This window comes from Podarcis gaigeae (genome assembly GCF_964106915.1).
Source record: "Podarcis gaigeae genome assembly, chromosome: 17".
Classification (NCBI taxonomy): Eukaryota; Metazoa; Chordata; class Lepidosauria; order Squamata; family Lacertidae; genus Podarcis; species Podarcis gaigeae.
The window spans coordinates 31,103,432-31,126,789 of NC_139694.1; the positions used below are offsets into that span (position 1 = coordinate 31,103,432).

At 42.2% G+C, this 23,358-nt stretch overlaps 1 protein-coding gene across 14 annotated transcripts in view; it reads right to left on the bottom strand.

Moving 5' to 3' along the window:
- DNM2 (dynamin 2) overlaps window positions 1-20,776 on the bottom strand; it is a 60,313-nt gene extending 39,537 nt beyond the window's left edge. For 10 of the 14 annotated variants that reach the window (XM_083718756.1, XM_083718751.1, XM_083718755.1 and 7 more), the window contains exons 1-7: window positions 20,462-20,775; window positions 6,442-6,515; window positions 4,799-4,948; window positions 4,206-4,409; window positions 3,563-3,661; window positions 2,261-2,421; window positions 1,123-1,265 (exon numbers count right to left, since the gene is read on the bottom strand). In XM_083718756.1, the coding sequence (XP_083574882.1) occupies window positions 1,123-1,265; window positions 2,261-2,421; window positions 3,563-3,661; window positions 4,206-4,409; window positions 4,799-4,948; window positions 6,442-6,515; window positions 20,462-20,622 (992 nt within the window). In that variant the 5' untranslated portion in view covers window positions 20,623-20,775. Of the gene's footprint in view, window positions 1-1,122; window positions 1,266-2,260; window positions 2,422-3,562; window positions 3,662-4,205; window positions 4,410-4,798; window positions 4,949-6,441; window positions 6,516-10,314; window positions 10,457-20,461 lie in introns of all 14 variants that reach the window. The other 4 variants (XM_083718749.1, XM_083718748.1, XM_083718747.1 and 1 more) reach the window with 2 other exon arrangements.
- Between the last annotated feature and the right edge of the window lie 2,582 nt (window positions 20,777-23,358).

A 23,358-nucleotide genomic window follows, 5' to 3' on the forward strand; every position in this document is an offset into this window, starting at 1 on the left:
ATAAATTTAAAACCAAGTTTATATAATGCCACAGTCTGTTGAGTGAGCAGAAGCCATTATCAGCCAATCAGGAATGTAGAGTGAAAGGTAACACTTTTTACTAGATCAACTTCTTTTGGCATGAACGTATGAAATCTAATTCTTTGCCAGGAAGCTTTCAAAAAACACATACTGTGGTATCTCTGGGTGCAAACGGGATCCTTTCCGGAGCCCCATTCGCATCCTGAAGAGAATGCAAGCAAGTCTGCGTGTGTGCGGGTTGTGATTTGCCGCTTCTGCGCATGACGTCATTTTGAACGTCTGCGCATGCGCGAGCAGCGAAACCTGGAAGTAACGCATTGCCACGGAGCGCAACCTGAAAACACTCAACCTGAAGCAACTTTAACCCGAGGTATGACTGTAGTAGGAGATGACTTTATTTGGTACACTACTTCGGCACACACTACGCTATCACTATCACAACAATAAAACTTTTTACGCTGACATCTGAAAACTGCTTAGAAAAATCAAAACATGCAGTTAGGCTGAAAAACAATAGATTTGATCATAATAATTATAAAAATTATAAAATTGTAAGATGTTAAAAATACTCAAACTTTAGCCACCAATCTTGTCAAGGTGATCAAGTTCAAACTATGGACAATGTTTCGAAAAGGATTTGCTGTTCTACAACCATGCTACACAAAAATATTGCTCCACATGCACTTTACGACCAAATGTGGAATGTAAAAGAATGCAAAAGTCACATTTAATTTGTGCATCCTATACATCCAGAAGGATGCTCTCTAGTATGCATACTTTTTCCCTTATGCAACATTGAAAACTGCAACTTACACATAAATGATGCCGCAGAAGTAAAAAAATGAGCAGAGGAAGCACACTGGATGTTTGCCACAACACAGATATTCAACTAAGTTTTAACCGGGGTAAACTCACTGAAATTAATAAGCATGACTAGTTAGGTCAATTAATTTCAACAGGTCTGCTCTGAGTAAAACTTAGTTGGATACCACCCTACGTTTTCATGCTTCTCAAGATGAAAGCTAGCCTCTGAAAGCACAACACAACAAAGGAAGGAAGCTCCCCTTGTGAGAGGCACAGCTAAATGTAGATTTGACCTACTGGAGCAAGGCTTTCGTTTTCCGCGTAGGGTCATCAGGGCGGAAGTTCTTGTATTCCTCCACTTCTTTTTCAAGGGACAAAAGCTGGCTCTGGAGTTTGCTACGCAGTGATGGCAGAGTCTCCCGGATATGGTTTGTCAATTGCTATGGAAAAAAGAGAGCAATCATTTTATATCAACATCATTATAAGTAGTGTTGCTTAGTGCTGAATAAAAGCAGCTTTCCCTTTCAAGTCAGCTAAGTCGAGGGCTGTCTCTTTAGCTCTTGATCAGGGGTGAGTTGTGGTGTGATGGAACTGTTGTTTTTTGCCAATTATTTTTATTGATTTTCCAAATCATTGCCAAATCAATTCAATTTAATACAATTTTCCAAAACCAGCTTCCCACATATATGATATGTCCAAGATGAATCCCTATTGCTTTTTGTTCTCTCTAGTTAACATCCTCCAGTATTTACCAAAATTCTTATCCATCAGCTGCCCCTTTGTGGTGTGATGGAACTCTAAACTGGAGTAGGCTGTGATTCTTTGGTATATGACCCAAGAATGCCTAAATCCCCATCTCAGCCTAACAAAGCTGCAAGCCCACCACCTAGGTGAACACCTTATCCTTCTTTCTAGCACCAAAATCCTTTCTTGGTTGCCCTTGCTGGGGATGAACAAAGTTAAAAGAAAACTTGGCTGCTCCCAGCATAGCCCTTTCAACACTTCCAAAACAGGTACTGGCTTATGGAAATCATCTACAGGTCTTTTCCTGCTACAACAAGTTTAATCCATATTCATTTGGAATAATTCCACGGAGAAAACTGTGTATGATGGGAGATTAGCAGGACTACATACTTATTTCATGTCAGCAACAAGCTGATACCTGAAAAATAAATAAGCTAAAAACCAAAGACCCTTATTTCTGCTCTCCCCTGTTTTTTTCCCAAATGTTTAAACCAGCTATAAAATGAAGAATAGCAGATTATTATTTTTTCGGTAAGAAAAAGTGAGGGGGGAGAATCACATTTGGGGTGAGAGGTACCAGCCACCTTCCTCCATACTGTAACATCTCCACAAGGTTTATGGGGAAACAGTGATGTTCAGCCAACTTTAAAGAGCCAGGCAAAAGAGCCAGGATGCCAGAGGAACAGCCTACCTGGTTGAGCAGCTTCTGCAAGTGGGGGGTTCCCATGCGGTCTGCCATGTGTCTGTAAGCAGGATGGGAAAGGAAGAACTTGCGCTCAGCTGCCAATGCTGCTCTGATGTCCTTCTTACCATCAATATCCTTCTGGCTCCGGTTCACAACTCCAATGTAGCCTATGAGTGGACAGCTCCATATATTAGTTTTTGCCTTATAGTTTTGCACAGGACCCCAGTACAAATGCAGGGAAAGCAGATAGGACACAACAGGGCAACCCCTGCAGAAAGCCACATAGTTGCAACGGTACAAAAGAAGTGGGGAATCCTAGCTTCTACAACAATCCACACTTAAAATTAAGAAGGGCCTATTGCTCCTATTTTAATTAAAAAGACAAGAAGCCATGAAGTGGGACATTCAACAGCCACTGGCTGGAATTTTTACACTCGGCATAGTTCTTTCCCATGGAACTTGGCCTCACACCCTGATGTCACAAGTTGTCTTCCTTAGTACATGAAAGCACTGTGACTCAGAAATTTACAGAAATCCAAGTGGTACAGCCCAAATAAAAAGGATGAAAATGTGTCTATTTTGCACTGTTTATTTCAAATGCCGAACTGTGATATTGAGCAGTATAGCAAGCATATTTATTGAAGGGGTAATCAAAAACCCACCCTTGTCAGACTCTGAGCTCATACTGGTGAGATGAGTCATCTCCTATTATACAGTATACAGAGATCAAATCTGAACAAAGCTAATCAAGTTAAAAGCTACACAAGAGCCAGAGTAATTCATCAGGATCACAAATTGGCTCTAAATGCACAACACTCAGCTAGGATCATCACTAAGGTCCCTTCTACTGTGCAAACTGGAAGTTTCCAACAAGTATACGAAAATATATGGCTCCAACCACTGACTACTTCCTGCCAAAAGAGTGGGTGGAAGAAAGAATCTGATAACTTCATGTCAAATATACTGGGCTTTGTCATGAAGCTTGGTTGCAGATCATGTCCCATATGCACCCTGCTGACATTTTGCACCCAAAGATGCTAGGAAGAAAAGAAAGCTAATTGCCAGAAGCCCTGTACATCTGGGTGCTTTAGGAATGCTCTGGATGACAAAGGGACAAGATAAACAGCAAGCAGACTTGAAAACTAGCTACTTTCATTTGCTCCTTCATACCCAGAGTGCACATTAAATGCACATTGCATGATGGTTTGGAGCCCAGGTACTTCCTTCCCTCAAGCCTGATTAGCAAACACTCATTTTATTCAAGTCTATGAATCTGACCATCAGTTATAAGTTGTAATAGCTTTCTACCTCTCCGCAAAGGTAAAAGTTTGTTCTCCAGAACATCTCTTGCATCAGTGCCTTCATCCATCAGGTCTAGTTTGGTTATTACCCCAATTGTCCGTAAGCCTGATGGGGAAAAACAGAACGGCTGATCAACAGGTGATCCAAATATTGAGGTGAGAGATTAAACAAGTTCTCAGGAACTATAATACATATTACAATAAATGATAAGCTTAGGATAGCAATTTTGCACATCAGTGTGATTAGGGCTTTCGTACAGCTCTTGATTTCTTTATTTTACTTCATAATGCACAGAACTAATTATTGCCACCAAGGGCATGAATTATTCCATCTTGTCCTGCCCTGCAATTTTAAGTTCCAGTTGTCCTAACCTTATGCTTTCTGCTACTATCATTCTGTTCCCAGGGTCCTCTAGAAAATTCCTTTCAAAGACCAGCATTTTAGCAGAGAAATGTATCTGGCACAGGACCATAGAAAAAGCACATTGGCACTGGACTATTCTACCTAGAATGATTTGGGGCTTCCCAATTATTTTAGCTGAGAAGCTCAGAGTGAGATTTTGGAGACCCTACAGTATTCTGCCATGGAACTGTGTGGAATTTATCAGTGCAACAGGTGAAAGAGAAAAAAAATCGGGATTTTTTTTTACCTTGTGGGTCAACTTCTTTGGCCATTTTGAGAGCATCTGAGTTGGCCAAATCCATGTTGGCTGGAGTCACAGCAAGAATCAGGCTACTCTCTCTGCTGATGAATTGCAAAATCATATCTTTTATCTGGTACTCAATGTCCTGGGGTTGGTCACCGACTGGCACCTTAGTGATACCCGGAAGGTCAATCAAAGTCAGATTCAATACTGAAAAGAAAAGTGAGCACAATGTTAAGAACTTCCTTTTGAGAAGGTCATCAAGTTTTGCTTTGTGACCTCAAGGAACTTTGCCAAAGTCTTTTCATACAAGGATGGAGGGAAGCCATTAGGGAGATCTAGCTAGTTATTCTCACGACAATAAGACCCTAAAGCCTTTTTTAACCATGATAATGCATCTAATGCCTTCACATCCTCCTACAGCTTCATCTATATATAGACTTTTACTCCCAAAGTACCAAAGAAAGATATAGCTTTCCATTTTACTGAATATTTCCAGTCCAGGGTACTTGAGTAGTCCAGTAGCACTCAAATATATGTATTCAGTTCAGTAATATGTGCTTTTAAAATGTTCATCCAGAGCACAAAACCATACCTACCATGTGGTGAATACACCCTCAGGTTAATGGGAACAGGAGAGATGCCTTTATTTGTTCCTGTAACCCTGTCTGTTTCCGCTTCAATCTCCTGTCGGACTTCATCAAAATCTGTAAACTTCTTAGATTTGCAGTGCAAAAATTCTGCATATTCTGAAAGAGAGAAATCACTTTGTCAGATTGGAATTCACACCTCTGGAAAAGCTTTTGAGGGCTCAATCAGGAGCTGTCACCGAAAACCACTTTTAACTATACCAAATGCTTTATACTGCATGCCTGATTTAGTAGGGCTGTACAGCATTGCTCAGCAGTTTCATTTTGTGAGATGAAAATATGAGGGGAGGGGAAGACACACTGTATTTCCAAAATTATGCAAATATCCATTGTCCATTTACCGTGTTGTGTTATGTTACCAAAGTGCTGCTGCTTTGGTCCCAAGGGATGTGCCCAGAGAGGTCTTCCACGGTGCCCACATGGTCCCTTCCCCTTATCCTTTCCCTGCTGAAACTGGGCTTGAAAGAAGCATTATACTGAAGCCCGTACAATAGGCTGTGGAGTGTGCTTGCTTGTGGGATGTGCAAGATGCCCACAGCAATTTGCCCAGTTTGCAAATGTGTGCCCAAAAGCCCCAAATGGTTGGCAACTCCCGGATGGTTGGTCAGATGCTAAAAATCATACTCTCAGGAGAGCCTATCACCACCCCATGGCACATGACGTTCTGCTATCCAATGTGTCTGCCTGCCATAACCATAAGAAAGCTCTTTAAAAACCCGACAGAAAGCCTTCAATAGACCGCCACAGTTGCTCCTGTGCACCTCCACCAAACTAGGCAGTCAGTGCACAGTGCACAAGAAAGGGGAGGCTGCTACAGCTGTGCTGCAAGTTGGTTTTTGCTTAGCACACTGGCTCAGGTAAGTGGTGCCAAGGTGTTGAGTGCAGTTCCTGTGAATGATGAACTGAGCAGCCAACCCTGGGCAGCATGAGGAGAGATGCTATCATAGTCGTGCTATGCACTGTTTGTTGGGCACAGTGACCAACAAACTGTTGTTGCTGTTTGTCTTAGGTCAATCCCTTAGAACAGGGTGGCCCAGGCAGCAGCTTAGTCTTGACTGCTGCATGACATCCCCAGGTTACTTCGTCACCCCACTGCCCCCTAATATTCATTCAGAGGAAGTGCAATCCCATCTAGAATAGGCAAAGTTCCTAATTCTTAGACCTCACTCACAATTTCTGTCTTAGGAAGATTCAATTTCAGCTTATTGGCCCACAAGGGCAGCAGGGCCTTGGTTCAACTTGTACACAGTCTCCCCTCACTCAGATTTAAGAATATAATTCTAATACTCTACAAAACTGATTGATTCATTATCCCTATTTGTTTTACAATCAAGTCAACGTATTCAGAAAAAGCATGTCCATGTTTTTTACCAAAGTATAGTAAATTACTTAATAAAGACACTGGCTTGGAAACATGTTAAGAACATTGAAATATAGTCCCACAAAGACATAAACAATGCTAGTTTACCAGAGCAAATAAAGATTTCTGCATTCTAGAGTAGTCACAGTCAAAGAAGAAACTGCACACGGACATATCAGCATTCACACAAGGACTTGGGTCACTCTTCAAATACAATGAAAAAACCACATACCTGTTTTAGAAAAGATAAGCTGAAGAATGAGGGGACGCCTGGTAACAATTCCAGATCCACGGGGCAGGAAATCTCTGCAGAGTATTTTTACAAGATAATGTTACTTCAATGGCATAAAAAAAGATACTGCAATTATGAGGATTGACAAACAATACTTTTAAAATCCTATTCTGGAACAGCGCACTGTTCCAAAATTATGTCCATAGGATCTAATGGCCACCTTAATGAGAAAGCTGGCACATTTTGTAACAGCATACAAAGGAAGACAATGACAGTTTTATGAAGTAGTCAATGTGGTGTCCTCCATATGTTGGTGAACTACAAGTCCCATAATCATTGAATATCAATCATGCTGGCTGGGGTTGATCAGAAGTGGAGTCCAAAAGTATCTCAAGAACATCAATATGGCCACCCTGATGTATGGGAATGATAATGTTAAATACTGTACAGTTCAACATGTTGTTCATGGTTTCCACTGTTAATGACAGATTGTGCTTAGATTTATATTTTAAATTAGCAAATATTAAGAGTTGGTGCAATTACTGCTGCTTCCTTAACTATATAGCTAGTACATGGAGGCTCAGAAGCATAAAGAGCTTTCTTGGATGAAGCAAGTGGATCTGGGAGGTCTAAATAAGACCTTGAGATATCTGATAGACATGGAAAGACTTTCAGAAGTCTCTGCTAGCAACTGAGAATTCCTAGCAACTTTACCAAATTAGATACATACAGATTTTTAAATGGATGCTGGTACAGAATTTTGGACAAGTCTTCAATCGTTTGTAAACATACAAAAAAGGCAGTAGTGTACAAACATCAGGCTTTCTATTTCCTGCCTTCCTTTTGTGGTATGCAAACTCAATTTTCTCCTGCCACCTCAGCCAACTGGTGTCCCTATATACAGGAGTCAGAGAAATACTTCCCAAACACCTGTGATACTATTAAAACATTATCATAAATCCATCTTTTTTTCCTACACTGGAATTAAGCTCTTAATATGTTAATAAAATAGATTTGATACTCTTGGAGTGGGGGGAGAGACTAAGAATCCATGTGTTTATCAAGAAGTACATGCCCCAAAGCTCTGGAAATGTTTGTCTTCCTAGCTAGCAGAACGCTACTTTCACAATGCTTTGAAAAGAATTTCCCAGTCTTAAAACCTCTTGCTTTTTGGGTAACTACAGCTCAGTTGAAGCCTTCCAAAATCCACACAAACTCAAAACCAGAAGAGGTTTTTAAAAATTCAGGATAAAGAAATAAAAAACATTTGATTTTAGTCATTATTCCCTGCTGGTCTTTTGTTTCCTAGTAAAGCAGTGTTTTTAAATTATGTTGCACCTATTAGCCACCATGCACTTAAGAATGCAGAAAACATAGGCTATAATAGCCCTGTACAAATAAATGAATGCTGAATGGACCACTGCAGTTTCCTTGTTGTTGTTACACCCATGAATTCAGAACACAGAACTGGGTAAGGCCCCATGAAAGCATATTTTGCTCTAGACCCCAAAGTGTTTTGAGACATTTCCCCAAGAGAATAGAATCTCCAATTACAAAAACAAGAACAAAGCACTTGGCAACTTGCCTTGAGAGTCACTCCCAATCCTCTCCCACTGAGTGCATGGTGTCCTATGCAGATCCATTGTGTGAGACTTTGTTACCTAGAAAGACATGTTCCTGTTGCTTTCTAGTCATGCTGATGAGACTACCGTATTCATAGGAAACAGGAACCAAGACTGAAAAGGTTCTATGATGTATGATCTTCATTTGACCATGAGCATTGGATCCTAGTTAGTGAAGGCACTTTTTTAAATGCATCATTTCCTAAAATTACTCGGCAGCAATGAATGGATATAAATGGATATAAATTTGCTCAGTCTGCACATCAAAGTAAGTGCAAAATAAATGCACAAAGCACTCCCACTTAGATCCTCCCCTAGCATGAGCGGGTGCAACAAACCATGAGCCTTGGCTTAGCATTACTTCTGAACTAAGGATCATGGTTTGTTTCATTTCAAACAAAACACAATTGGAAACCCAAGAACAATCATGGTTTGTTTGTAGCAAAACAAACTGTGATTCCCAGATGAAGCACTAGTCATGGGTTGTGTTTTTTTGCTCTATTTACATATTCATGGTAATTAAAGTTTACTGAGACATGAAAGCACAGCCACCATCAAACTGGTGAACTAGAATGGACACAATAATAACAGTTTAAATCAAGGCTGTAATTAATTTCTCAGATGGCTATCCCCAGGAAGCTGATTTTTTCAGGTGCATAGCAATTCAGGCATCCTAAAATTTTATTTAAATCTAAAGGTAAAGGAAGTAAGATGCTACAGAGTTGTCATTTCTCCAAATATTTTCAAGGAATCCAATAAAAAATTCTAAGTAATGCTATATGTTTGAATATAACATTTAAATCACACTAAGTACACCTTACTAATTTCCCCCTTAATATATTTTAGGTTTCTTTATTAAGTGTTTTATTTTAGTATTTTAACATTTGTATGTTTAAGTATGGCTGTGAATTTTTCTCAGTTTTACTATTTTATCGTTTGTAAGCTGCTTTGAGGTCGCTGTTTTTTCAATCAAGCAGTGTATAAAATTTACACTAATCAAAATAAATCTTTAAACATTTACAAGTAAACAGTAATTCAATAAACTTGGTAAATCAGATCTCAATTAATTTGCAGCTACAGAAAAGTTTCCAATTCTTTTCTTCTTCTTCTAGAAATCCAACATAACCAACTTGGTGATGGCTGTGGTAAGTCATCTTCTTGGAAAAACAAACCACAAGCACTGGTTTATAATGTTAAGCTGGCATTCCAGTTCGTTTTCTCCCCACTTGGGAGGGGGAAAGGAACAGGGTGGGCACAATATTAGCATTTGTGTTTGTTCATGATAAACCATAGCCTGGCTTGCCACAAGGTGCAAACCACAATACTATTATACTGACTGGGCAATGTTCCTTTGTCAGTAAATCCCAAGTAATCCAAACTTAAATTAGGTTTTTGTGGAATGTTCTGATAGTTCTTGGTTTCATTCAAGTTAAAAGAAAAATGCTTATTGATGGCCAGGAATGTCTGGCAATGTTTTATTTTTTTTTTATAATATTTATTAAAAAAAAATTAAACAATAGAAAAAAGAAACATACATAATAACATAGTCTTTTCCAACATCTACCTTTCAATCTCATCTTTGGACTTCCTCACATCTCTTGTTCCTGCCTTCTGAACTCATAAATTTTGCTAGCAAATTATTAACTTGTTTCAATTCATATAATATAATTTTCCAATATTAAATCTCAAATTTTAGAATTTAAATCACTCTTTTAGAAACTTAATTATAACATACTATTTATCCAAAATTTGTCTTTTCTTTCAATTGCATTCAGATTTGTATTCCTTATAAGTTTATATGTTTTATTTAATGGTGACAAATGGCTGGGAAATATACAGAGATCTCTCTGGGATGTCTGGAAGAAGAAACCCATCAAAGATTGGAAAAGATGATACACCTCTGCTACCTAAAGGGAGGGGGCTGATGGTGTGTGTAGGTAAGAAATGGAAATTTTGTAAAGGACCCCTGGATGGTTAAATCCAGTCCAATTCAAGTATGGGGTGTGGCGTTCATCTCCACTTTCAAGCTGAGGGAGCCAGCATTTGTCCACAGATAGCTTTCCAGGTTATGTGGCCAGCATAACTAAACTGCTTCTGGCACAACAAGACACTATGACAGAAGCCAGAGCTCACAGATCTGCAGTCTGAAGAACTAGTACCAAGCAGACCCTCCAACGAGCCACCCTGTTATCAGGATATAAAACTTTAGAGCAGCTTTATACAAGCCTTCTCTATGAGAACGACTACATACTTAACTGCAGTCTGCACAGAAATCAATTATTTCAACATTATGTACAGGGAAAAACATCTTAGTTGCTTCAGTCACAACAGTGGTCTTCTTCAGTCACTTGGAAACTCTCAACCAAGGCTCTCATTTAGGTAGATTGGGAAAGCTGCATGGGGGGATGAAAAAAGGAAGACTGTCATCCCTTGCATTCATCTATTTTAGCAGAAGGCAGTACCTTGGTTTTATTTCTTATTTCCACCAAGTGAACCTGCAGAGACTCCCAAAAAGCATAGGGGAAGTTTTTAATGTTTGATGTTTGACTGTTTTTTTAATATTTGTTCGGAGCCACAGAATGACTAGGGCAACCTAGTCAGATGAGTTTCATATAAATAATACAATTATATTATTACTACTACTACTACTATTATTTTTATTATTATTATTATTATCATTATCATCATCATCATTGCCGCTGAGAAAAGGAGACTGGCCAAGTGTGCTTCCAAACTAGAATCAATGAGCCACTGTCTCAACGAGATGTTTCTCTGGGCAACCACAGTGGAGCCCATGGACCAGGTGCCATACTGAAAAGCATCCAACAGAGCATCTGCCACAACAGCAGAAGCAGTTCTTTTTAAAACCATTCTCTGACAGCCTAGGACACATACATCCCTTGTACCAAGCTCCTCTGAAAAAAACCCGAAGTAGTTGTTGCTGTCCTAAAAACATGATTTCCACAACAGTTCACAGTCCTTCTGGTAAAAACTACATCCATTTAAAACAAGAGCAGGCTCAGCACGACTCTCTTAGTCTCAGGGTTGTGGGTTTGAGCCCCACGCTGGGCCAAAAGATTCCTTCATTGAAAGGGGTTGGACTAGGCGCTGTGGAAGGTGGGGCCAGGACAAGAATCTCCCTTCCACCCTACACACTTAAACACATTCATTCATACTCACAAACACCTGTTCTTCCTTCCCCATTCAACTTTAATTGATTGATCTGCTAATTAAAACTTGAAGTCCTACTGGAAACCATTTGATAAAAAGAGACAAGCTTTTAGCAAGCGGACACCAAAGGACATACATTACAAGACAGGAAGTACAACCACAGTGAGTCAGAGAAAGAGGCCCAGAGTCCTCTGTTGCATAATGCCAAAACAATTGAGCCTTACAACATTACTGACAGACAACTTCAATGGAGGTCAAAGGGAAACTTGGTTTGGTCATGAAGGAGAATGCTGAAATACATATGTATTAAACAAAGCTTCAAAGCACATTATGCAGTGGCTTTAACAAGTGGCTATTTCATGGAGATAGAAGGAAGCACGCTGCAAATAAGAAATAAACAAAGCTGTATGTAGCACTGAAGCCAGGCTGTCCCTACAGTAAACACAAATGGCAGTGTTGACAAGCCAAGGGCGTTTCTACCATTGCTTCAGTCCAGGCACTCATATCTCACTCAGAGCACCAAACAGGAGTGTTATCCTATAACAAACTCATTCTCTGAGCCTGGCACCTTACATAGCCAAAAATGTCACCATCCATGCAGATAAGGAAGGTTTCAATACACTTAATGGGCTTAAGAAACCCCAAGACACTCAAAAGCATAAAAGAAACTTGGGGGAGAAAAACAAAAAGTATTGATGGTGGAGAAAAGCAAAAGTTAGGCCCAACAAGGATATAATATACTCAGCGGGCACAGAATGCTTACCGACTGGTGATGGGGACATGCTGGGGGGAGAGAAATGAAAATCAGAAGAGGTGCAATGGAAGAGGACATAGTTGGCTGGCCTCCTAAATGTGTTTGCAATTTGTTGCAGGTTCCACTTATCCCTAGAAAACTTCAGTTGAGCAAACTTGTCAAAAGGTCATTTCCTCACCCAAAGTTCCACTACTGAAATGGCTCCATGAGGCAAGCACATACAAAGCAATTGAATATTTGTAGTGGCACCTTTCAAAATAATTAGGACCACCAGCTAATCTAGCTGTTGTTACCAAAGATTCATTCACATGTTCCCCATAACTGACCCTGGCCATAAACCTTTCTGCAGAATTCTTAATCAGCTGTTGTTTCCAAATACAAAGGCAAGCCCCACACAGTCTGTGTTGCAGTGATCCAAATAAGATGAACCCACGGTGTACATGCCATGATCTGATGCCTCCAAGAACCAACATAGTTGGCATCCCAGCCTCAACCCAGCAAAGTATCTTTAGTCACTACCAAAACCTGGGTACAAAAGTCTGAGAGATTCTAGATGTACCACATACACACCCCAAATCATAAAATTAGAAGGGACCCAGGGGTCATCTAGTCCAATGCAGGCATGATTTGTAGACTCTTGAGAATTCACTACTTCAGGGATCCTTGGTGGGGATTTGTACCCTTCCTAGACAAGAAGACAGACCAGGGAAGCAGTAACCCTCCATGTGACCATGCAGTTTGGTTGAAAGATTACAGCTGATCCCGAGGCACTGGGTGTTGTGATGCAAACAGAACTTGGGCCCAGGTGTCAGACCTGGCTCCAGGAAAGGTGGTAAGACAAAACAGTGGCAGAGACAGCCTGTAGCCAGAAAGACCTGGTCTCCTAGCTATCCTTTTCTTCAGCCAGAGCTAGAAGGTGGCCCACAAATAACCCAGAGATGCCCCACAAACAACCCAGAGATGCATTTGAAATAAAAGCACACATTCTACCCATATAAAAAAACGCTGATTCCTGGACCGTCCACAGGCCAGATTGAGAAAGCGATTGGGCTGGATGTGGCCCCTGGGTTCTTAGTTTTCCTACCCATGGAATAAAATAATACAAAAGAACCATGAAGAGCCAAACTGACTGAAATTGAAACTTAGATTATCCCTACTTACATTGACCTAGGTAAGCTTCTTCAAAGGTTAACCAAAGCTTTGACTCAAATCCCTTGGACCAGGCCCACTGTCTGTTCCTATCCAAGGATGGGCAGAGGCATCTTCTTGTGGTGCACAAATGTGCTGTAGAGGTCTCTGCTGGTGGGCTGTGCATCATTGTGCTCAGCAGGCAGTCACTAGCCATAGTAAAGTCATTCTGGGAAGTACAGTGATACCTCGGGTTAAGTACTTAATTCGTTCCGGAGGTGTACAGTAATGTTTGCCAAAAACTCAAACATTCATCTTTTTTGGAACCATTATTCTGTAACTGTTGATGCTTTACCACAAGTTTATTTCTCTCTCACCTGGTTACTGCTTCTTACTTCTTAGTTTAGCTACCTGGCAATCCTAGCCAAATCATGAAATAGTTTTTATAAGATGATATCACAACACTCTGCAGCCTATCAGGTGTAGGTACATTTGATGTTATGAGAGCTGGCACACTAATTGAAAGAACAGAGCAAGAGTGGCAATGTAAATAAACAGGTGAACTTTCTCATACAAATAGACAAAAGGGAACATCTGGCACTGGCAAAAATGTTCTGAAGGACAGTGATCAGTTTTTCTCAGCCCTAAGAATTCCTGACTAGTCTGCCCTAGCAGCACTTGCCACCCTATCACACACAATTATTGCTTATTATGCAGTTCCATTTCCTAGAGGAAGTGACCAATCCTCTTAAGAAAGGCAGACTTTCAGGAAATCGAACATACGAAGCTGCCTTATGCAGAGTCATACCAATGATGTATCCACGACCTAAGAAACATGAATTACTAACAGCTCTTGTATAGTCACCAAAGCATGAACACAAACACGATTTACAAGTTTTATCTGTAGCAACTAGGCTCTTAAAAGATTACAAATGAAGGTGTCAAGTATTAAGAAGTAATCATCTGCTAAAGCGTTATCAAGTAATAGCACTGCTGACTGTGTACAGCATGAGTGGTTCACTGTTTTCAGCTCAAAGTCACAGTGAAGTTTAGTTAACCCTCTAAAAGCTGCATAGCAGTGTGGATGTGACCAAGTGCAGCACTGCAAATAAAAAGCAAAACTCTCAACTTATGCTTCAAAATCACCTCTTCTTCCTCAGGCATGGCACCACTGCTAGTAGACAAAAGACCTTCATGCAATGCCACCATGTCAGAAAATGACAACATGGTTTTTGCAGGGTACGTTGAGAGGGAAAGAAAGGGATGTCTCATTAGGGAAAGGGTTGGTGAGTCAATGGAAGCAGTTGTAAATTTGCCACCCCTGATTTAAAGAAAATGTGCACTGTCTCAAAATGGCAATTACCATAATTGTACCATTAATCTTATGCCCCAGCCACTAGTTACAGCCTCTGAAAGCATCATTGATTCAATGATTCATCACTGGCCCATGCAACAGGGGCACTTTCTGAACACTGTTATGTAGATATATAAAGATACTGCTTTACATTAGAAATCTATGGACTGCTACACATGCTTCCCGCTTCCACCAAGAACACACCATAAAATCTACTATCTACAGGAGGGGTGGAGGACCTCAGATGTAAGGGCCACATGTGGCCCTCCAGGCCTCTCTATTTGGATCTCAAAAGTCTCCCCAAATCACAGCCATCATTGGCTGGAATGTGTCCTTGAACTCTGAAAATGCCTCTTGTCTGGGTGAAATGTTAGGAGAGTGTGAAGAAGCCTAGAGTAAAAACGATTCACATTTGTTGTTTTGTCTACTTTGGCCTGCCACTATCAGTACATGGCCCTTGGAAGGCTGCCCAGCAGGGAATACGGCCCTGGGCAGAAAAGGGTTCCACCACCTGGTCTACAGCCAAGTCCTAAGGTAAAACTACATAAAGATTTATATTTCTTACCCAGTCAATTAAGTAAAAAAGCAAACCAACAACATCAGTCTGTTATCAAGGAACAATTTTCTACATGATAGACAAAAAGAAAGGAAGTGACGAAACACTTCTCAACAGTAGCTTCCAGATAAAACCATTACAAAACCTGCTGGAAAAAACCTGAGCTCTGACACTTTTAAGATGAAGATTCTACGAAGACATTCTCTTTGAAAATTCAAAACATTTGCTATGTATTTGTTGTCCAATGCATTCAGCATCCAACAACACAAATTACATTCTACAAAATGGAAAAGCTTCATGGAGGCTGAAAGCCAGTTAGTGCACAAGGCCAAGCTTCCCACCCTCCCGGCTACCATTTTACTTTAAACAACCAACCACAGAATAGCAGGGCACTTAAAATACAAAAGAATGATTTTCCATTGTTGACAGTTATATCAACAATGCTACTTACTAGTAATGACCTGCTTCCTGGAATAAGATACTCTTGTTGACCCTATTCAATTGTTTTATTGTGTTTTCCCATTGTTTTTAATTTGTATGTCACAAGCTGTATTGAACTTTTGGGAAAACCTCCAGCAAAATGGTCACTAGCAAGGAGTAATAGGAATAAGAACTTGTGCGGCAAGAATATAAACAAAAAAATGTTACATAAATTTAGCGCACACTTAAAATTGGATTCAGATACGTATGGGGAAAGCACTATAGAGCCCTCAAAGTATCCCGTACCATGTAATAGTCCCTTTATGCAATACATTTTCCCAGATCTCTAACTGTGTTGCATCAGATCAACTGAAAGCAGAAGAGGCTCTCCTGTTTGTCAGCACTCTGACAATGACACCTATTCATGGAAACATCAAAGACAACCCAAGCCTGCAACCATCAGAAATTTCCATAGATACAACATGTGTTATAAACATGCTTAGGTAAAGGATAACCTAAGCTAGCACATACAATAGCTTTAGTAAACTGAAATGTTTTATTGCAGGAGAGGGAAGACATATCTGATTAGATGTACTTTTTCAAATGCAGGTGGGGATTTGAGGCTTTGTTCTACTTCTTTGACTTCATGCTCCACCTTCATGAGTCTGACTGCAGTTTAGTTATTGCAGTTTTTAGCATTGCTGTTGAAATACAGCATTAATAAATGCAATCTCACTCATTAGGCTGCATCCCTCACAACTGTTCACAGAAGAGTACATGTGATGAACTCTGTGATAAAAATTCACACCAAGCTGGTTTTCTAAAGACTCAGGTAGGTTCAGATGCTTGCTCCACATCTTCCAGAAAACCAGATACTGGTCTCATGTCAATATAAAATGTTTTACGTGCAATGATTATGGCAAGGAATTCACTACTGGATCAAAATATACACCCAGGATTATAGCTGTTTAGTCATTGGTAGTGATTGATGTACAGTATATTAGAACACCAATTCCACTGAAAAATGCTTAAAATAGTTTGATCACTGCATTTCCTTATGGGCAAAATGCAGAAGTAGGAGGGCAATGCATGTAATTTTTACAGTATGCTACACTCCATCCATACTAAAGCCAGGTTTCTACACATGCACCTAAATCAAGGCAAACAAGAGTAATTATCATACTTCGAGGACACATTCTAGACAGCAAAACACTCAAGGAAAATGCATAACAGCACTAGTGAGCAGACTGGAGACATGGATTGGGGAGAGAGACGGCCTAGGAGGGAAAGTTCAATCTGGCTAGAGAAGCCTGGAGGACCTGGGTGGAAGTTCCCCACCATCACTTAAGGCTGTTCAAATCAGTGTTCACCAAGCACATTCAGACCAATGTGTGCTCCCTTTTTGTCACAATCACATTTCAGTAACATTTTCTACATATTCAGGTAGGTAGCCATGTTGGTGTGATGCAGTTGAAATAAATAAATAAATAAATAAATAAATAAATAAATAAATAAAGTCCAGTAGCACCTTAGAGACCAACTAAGAAGTGTGCTTGCAGGTATCTGAAGAAGTGTGCATGCACACGGAAAGCTTATACCCAGAACATACTTAGTTGGTCTCTAAGGTGCTACTGGACGTTTTTTTCTCTACATATGAATGGGAGCGAGGGGAAAACAATCCCTGAGATACAGCTCCCTAATCACACTTTAAAGCAATTCCTAAATGGCAAATTGTGAAGACAAAGCAAATGAAAAGCAGCTAAAAAACCCCAAGGCAGAAAAAAATTTAGCATAAAGTTTCAAAGGTAGAATCCTCCAAGGTGTGAGACGGGTTATCTCTGGGTTCTCAGGTAGATACTGCACATTAAAATTAGTTGCAGGACAAAACAAATCACAATCATTACTATTGGTATCATCATATGAGAAGGTATATCTCATCTTATTTGTTACAGAAATGCTATTGAGCAAAAATATACACTATGAATTTGTACATAGAGCTATCAGTCACTAAAATGCAAGCAAAACACCCATTATATGTTGGGCGGGGTAGCAAAGACAAGCATAAAAAACTCTTTCTTAGCATAGGCTGCTCTGCTGCTTATCAAGGGTTAAAAGCAGACTAGTTACAGGTAGGTAGCCGTGTTGGTCTGCCATAGTCGAAACAAAACAAAAATTCCTTCCAGTAGCACCTTAGAGACCAACTAAGTGTGTTTCTTCAGATTTCTGAAGAAGTGTGCATGCACACAAAAGCTCATACCAATAACAAACTTAGTTGGTCTCTAAGATGCTACTGGAAGGAATTTTTTTATTTTGTTTCGACTAAAAGCAGACTGTCATTGTCATTGCTAATCCTCATGTACCATGGAAACATGTTTCAAAGATAAGTAAAAATGTCTAGAGTAGAATATTACAGTGGTACCTCGGGTTAGATACGCTTCAGGTTACAGACTCCGCTAACCCAGAAATAGTACCTCGGGTTAAGAACTTTGGGGGGTTAAGAATGGCAGCGGGAAGCCCCATTAGCTAAAGTGGTGCTTCAGGTTAAGAACAGTTTCAGGTTAAGAATGGACCTCCAGAACAAATTAAGTACTTAACCCGAGGTACCACTGTACATCACAATAGACCTGTTTGTGTTTTGTGGTACATTGAAAATGGTGTTGCTTGCTGCAACAGACTAACAAGTCTATTGCTTAGAGGTGATTTTGTTTAGATCATTTTGTGTAACAGACTGTCTGGCACAGTAGTTTATTTGACAGCACAATGCCATACCATGCCATGCCACATCCATAGGGTGTGCAATTGGCAGTGGATTAATCAATGCTCAGGGACATGGAAGAAGTAATCAGCTGTCAAAAAATTGTTTTTGATGACGTTTTATTTTTCCTATTTCATTTTATATTTTATATTACAGATTACTCTGCTTTTAAGGAAAAGTGGCATATTGAGCAAAGTAATCCTGTTCTTCAAATAACTATCCTATCGACAGAGCTCAGGACAGAACATTTAACCCAATGGCACGGCTCTGTGCAACCTAAGGTACAGAGTATATGGCTTTGCTAAAATATATCCATTACATCCCAGTCCATAGCAGGCTTACTATGTAATGGCTTAGCTAGTGGTTAATAAGATATTGTGCATTTATTTCTGAAATTGTGGATCACTTTTATGTATCTTGCACACAAAAATAAGGAACAGCGTTCATGTTCTGAAGTCCAAATGTATTATACAAGAACAAAAGAGGGAAACTTGTTAGCTATGTGTAAAACTAAGCAACAGCTGAAAGCAAAAGTGTGTCTGCAAGACTTATTGCTAACTGTTCTTTATGGCACAAAAGTGCACAGGTGGAAGGTCGACATAATACTGTGTTACATCCTTATCTGTAAGACCATTACACAGAAAGCAGAAAGACAGGTGTAACCTCCCCCACCCTTGCTAATCATAAGCTGTCTAGCAGCTTGAGATTTTTTACATTTAGCAATACCCGCAAAGAAACCTGGAATCTGATGGGTTTTCATACAAGAGGGGCTGATGTATGTTACAAACCAGGCAAAGATTTCCTAGGAAAGATGCTAAGTTGTAAATTTGTTGCTATTGTTTTTAAAACTTATTTTATTATCTTGTATTTATGTAACCAGCCCTCTGATCCTATGAAGGGCAGGTAAACAATAATAATTACAATGGCAACAAAAGCAGAATCACCGATTGTTCCGCCCATTTCAAGTACCACCCTGCAGTTTATTTTATTATTTTATTTATTAAACTTATATACCACCCTTCATCCAAAGATCAGAGGGCAGTGTGTGTGTATATATTTACAAACACACACACACACACACATATAACATAGTAACAAACAAAAGCAATACCTCCCACCCACAGTTTAAAAGGCCATAGATTGTTTAAATAGCAAGAGGCTTGGTAGAAAAAGAAAGTTTTTGCCCGGCACCTAAAATATGTAACAATGGTGCCAGGCAAGCTTCCTTGGAGACATCATTCCATAAATGGGGAGCCACTGCAAAAAAGGCCCATTCTCGCGTTGGAAGGCACACAAAGAATGGCTTCATGATTGCAGGGTACATGTGGGGAGAGGTGGTCCTTGAGGTATTGCATTCTTGAATCGTTTCAGGCTTCATAGGTCAAAACCAGCACTTTGAATTGGTAAACTAACTGGCAGCCGGTGCAGTTGGGCCAGGATCGATGTAATACTCTCAAACAGTCTTGCCCTGATGAGCAACCTGGCCGCCGATTTCTGCACCAGCTGAAGTTTCCAGACAGTCTTCATTGGCAGCCCTACGTGGGACGCATTGCAGTAATCTAACCTGGAGGTTACCACAGATTAAACGATAGAAGTTAGGCTATCCCTGTCCAGATCCAGGGGCACTGAGACCACCTGAGTCTCAATCGACAGCAAAGGACCCAGAAAACCCCCCGAGCTGTGTACCTGCTCCTTTAGAGAGAGTGTAACCCCATTAAGAGCAGGCAAGCTTCCCCATAGAGGTCACCGGAGCACAGGCGACAGAGTTTACCCGGGACAACCCGGAAAGGTGTGTAGGGCGAAGGGCAGCGCGAGGCCTCGCGGGTCTGACCCCTCCCCACACTCGCCCAGCAGAGCGGGAGGCGAGAAGGCAGGTGGCCCACACGCCGGCCATGGCGCCAGTCGCAAAGCCACCTTTCACGAGGGCCAGTCCCGCGCGCGACCCCTTTCGGCTCCATGGGGCAGAGAGGGGTCTCGGAGCGGGGAAGAGACCCTTTCCTCTCCGCTTCCCCTCACCAGCGGAGAGGGGCTTGTTTTTGGCGGGCGGGCGGCGGCGGCTCTTCCCGGGCCGAGGCCGCCTCTACGGCAACAGCGAGCTGAGGAGAGCGCGAGCCCGGCATTCTCGGAACTCATTTCCGCAAACTGCGCCGCGCGCCGCTGGTCTGCCTTAGGGAGCCTCCCTTGCGCAGTTTGCGTTTCCCTCTCTTCCTCCCCGCAAAGCCCCCCTCCCCCCACACGCACGATTCACTGACTGACTGACCGGCCGACGAAGTTCTCGAGGACGGAGCTCTTGCCCGCGCTCTGGCCGCCCACCACGGCGATCTGCGGCAGGTCGAGGTGGCAGCTCTGCCCGATAGAGCTGAAGGCGTCCTGCAGCTTGTTCACCAGCGGGATGAGCTCCTCCATTCCTCGGTTGCCCATAGCAACGGCCTAAGGTGGGAGGGGGACAGATCCCCTCCTCCTCCCCCCGGCGCGCGCACCTCCCCGCTTCCTCTCACAACCCCAGGCAACAACCACCAAAACTTCCCCCCTCGGATTCTCCTCATCCGGCCTCGGCGAGGCGACGCCCCGCCCCGCCCTATTTCTGCCGGCCATTGCCGGCTATTGCTCGGAGGGCCTGTCATTCATCGGTCAGGACCAATAAGAAAAGCAAAACCGTCGCCCGCGGGCAGTGGTAGGGGCAGCGTTGGCCCGCTCCGCCCATTTCCGGTCGGTGTTCTAACTGGTAGCCTTCCCTGTCATTCGGCGCCCGCCTCTGCTCTCCTCACAACCAATGGTGACCTGAGGAGCTCGGTCCCGCCCCGCAGCTTATTAGTTGCTTTTTTTTTTTACTGGTCACGTTTTCTGTCCATCACGTAAAGAAACAAATAAGCTGTCAAAAGAACCGGGCCACCCGCCTCACTACATTCGCTTTTTATTGGCCAGTGTTTGCGTCACACTCTGTGAATAAGCCAATCGCACCTGTAAAGAGAACTTTTCTTCTTCCTTTTAAGGGGCATGAACAATGAAATGAAATGTGTATTTTTCCACCTCGGTGCTTCTTTCGCCGCTAAACAATTATTGGTCCCTGCTCATATTCATTCATTCATTTTGTAGTAAAATGTATATACCGCTTGAATGAAGAAAACCTCAAAAGCGGATAAAACAATAAAGCCAAGGGGGAAATGTTTTGCAGCCATACTTTAAAACATACAAAAATTAAAATACTAAAACAGATCGAAAGGTACCTCAGCTGACGAGGGCATCTTGCGAGGAATTTGTGCATTTTCATTTGCAATACTTTTTTAAAAAACAGAAAACATGAATTTCCCAGATTTTCTTTTCTTATTTTAAAAAGTATTCTTGTCAATTCAAAATATTCTGTGATTCAGAAAGTTTCCATTCAGCTATGAACATTAAAGGCTGCAATATTGTAGAATAATTGTAGAGAATAATCAGATTCAGTGCAATTCTATTCTTATTTAAAGGTAAAGGGACCCCTGACCATTAGATCCAGTTGTGGCCGACTCTGGGGTTGCACCGCTCATCTCGCTTTATTGGCCGAGGGAGCAGGCGTACAGCTTCCAGGTCATGTGTCCAGCATGACTAAGCTGCTTCTGGTGAACCAGAGCAGCGCACAGAAACGCCGTTTACCTTCCCGCTGGAGCGGTACCTATTTATCTACTTGCACTTTGACGTGATTTCAAACTGTTAGGTTGGCAGGAGCAGGGACCGAGCAAGGGGAGCTCACCGTGTTGCGGGGATTCGAACAGCCGACCTTCTGATCGGCAAGCCCTAGGCTCTGTGGTTTAACCCACAGCGCCACCCGCGTACTCGGTAGTAAATTCCACTGTGTTGCTATTGCTACATACAGTGGTGCCCCGCAAGACGAATGCCTCGCAAGACGAAAAACCCGCAAGACGAAAGGGTTTTCCGTTTTTTGAGGCACTTCGCAAGACGAATTTCCCTATGGGCTTGCTTCGCAAGAAGAAAGCCCATAGGGAAATCTCCGGGGACCTCTTTTAAATGCTGGCGATGGGGAGCAAAGCCTTTCCCCCCCTCCGGCCTTCAGAAGAGGTCCAGGAAGGCCGGCGGGGGCCGAAAGGCTTTGCTCCCCACCACCAGCATTTTAAAAGCAGTCCGGGATAGCAGGGAAGCGCTTCCCGCTATCCTGGATGGCTTTTTAAGGCAGGCGGGGGGAGCAAAGACTTTTGCTCCCCCGCCGGCCTTCAGAAGAGTCCAGGACCTCTTCTGAAGGCGGGCGGGGGTGAAAGTCTTTGCTCCCCCCTGCCTGCCTTCCCGGGAGAGCGGAGAAAAGCAGCGTGTTTCTCCGCTGTCCTGGACGGCTTTTGAAGGCAGACGGGGGGAGCAAAGACCTCTGAAGGCTGGCGGGGGGCAAAAGTCTTTGTCCCCCCCTGCCTGCCTTCCCGGGGGCTTTTAAATCACCCCGGGACAGCGGAGAAGTCCTCCGCTGTCCCGGGGCGATTTTTAAATGCTGGCGGGCGGCAGCGAAGCCTTCGCTGCCGCCCGCCAGCATTTTAAAATGCTGTCCCGGGGTTTTTTAAAATGCTGGGGGTGGGAAGAAAAGCCCTTGTCCCCCCCCCCTCAGCCTTCAGAAGAGGTCGGGGGACAGACTGTCCCGGACCTGGTCTGAAGGCGGTTTCCATAGGAACGCATTAATTGATTTTTAATGCATTCCTATGGGAAACCGTGCTTCGCAAGACGAAAAACTCGCAAGACGAAAAAACTTGCGGAACGAATTAATTTCGTCTTGCGAGGCACCACTGTATTTATTTGCCCCATGTTGGGCAAATAATTCCTACATTGCAGGGGTTGGACCAGATGACGCCCCCCCAGCTTCCTTCCCACTCTACAATTTTTGATTCTGTGTATACCAGGCATGTCCAACTCCCAAAAGACTGCAATCTACTCCCACTATTAAAAAACTGGCAGTGATCTACCAAAAGTTGTTGAGCTTTTTTTGGGGGGCGGAGATCAACCAGGATCACACGGTCGACAGGGATCAACCAGGGACACCACACGATTGCCAGTAGATCATGATCAACCGTTTGGACATGGCTGATATATACCCTTTGTTGTTGTTGTTGTTTAGTCGTTTAGTCGTGTCCGACTCTTCGTGACCCCATGGACCAGAGAACCCCAGGCACCTCTGTCCTC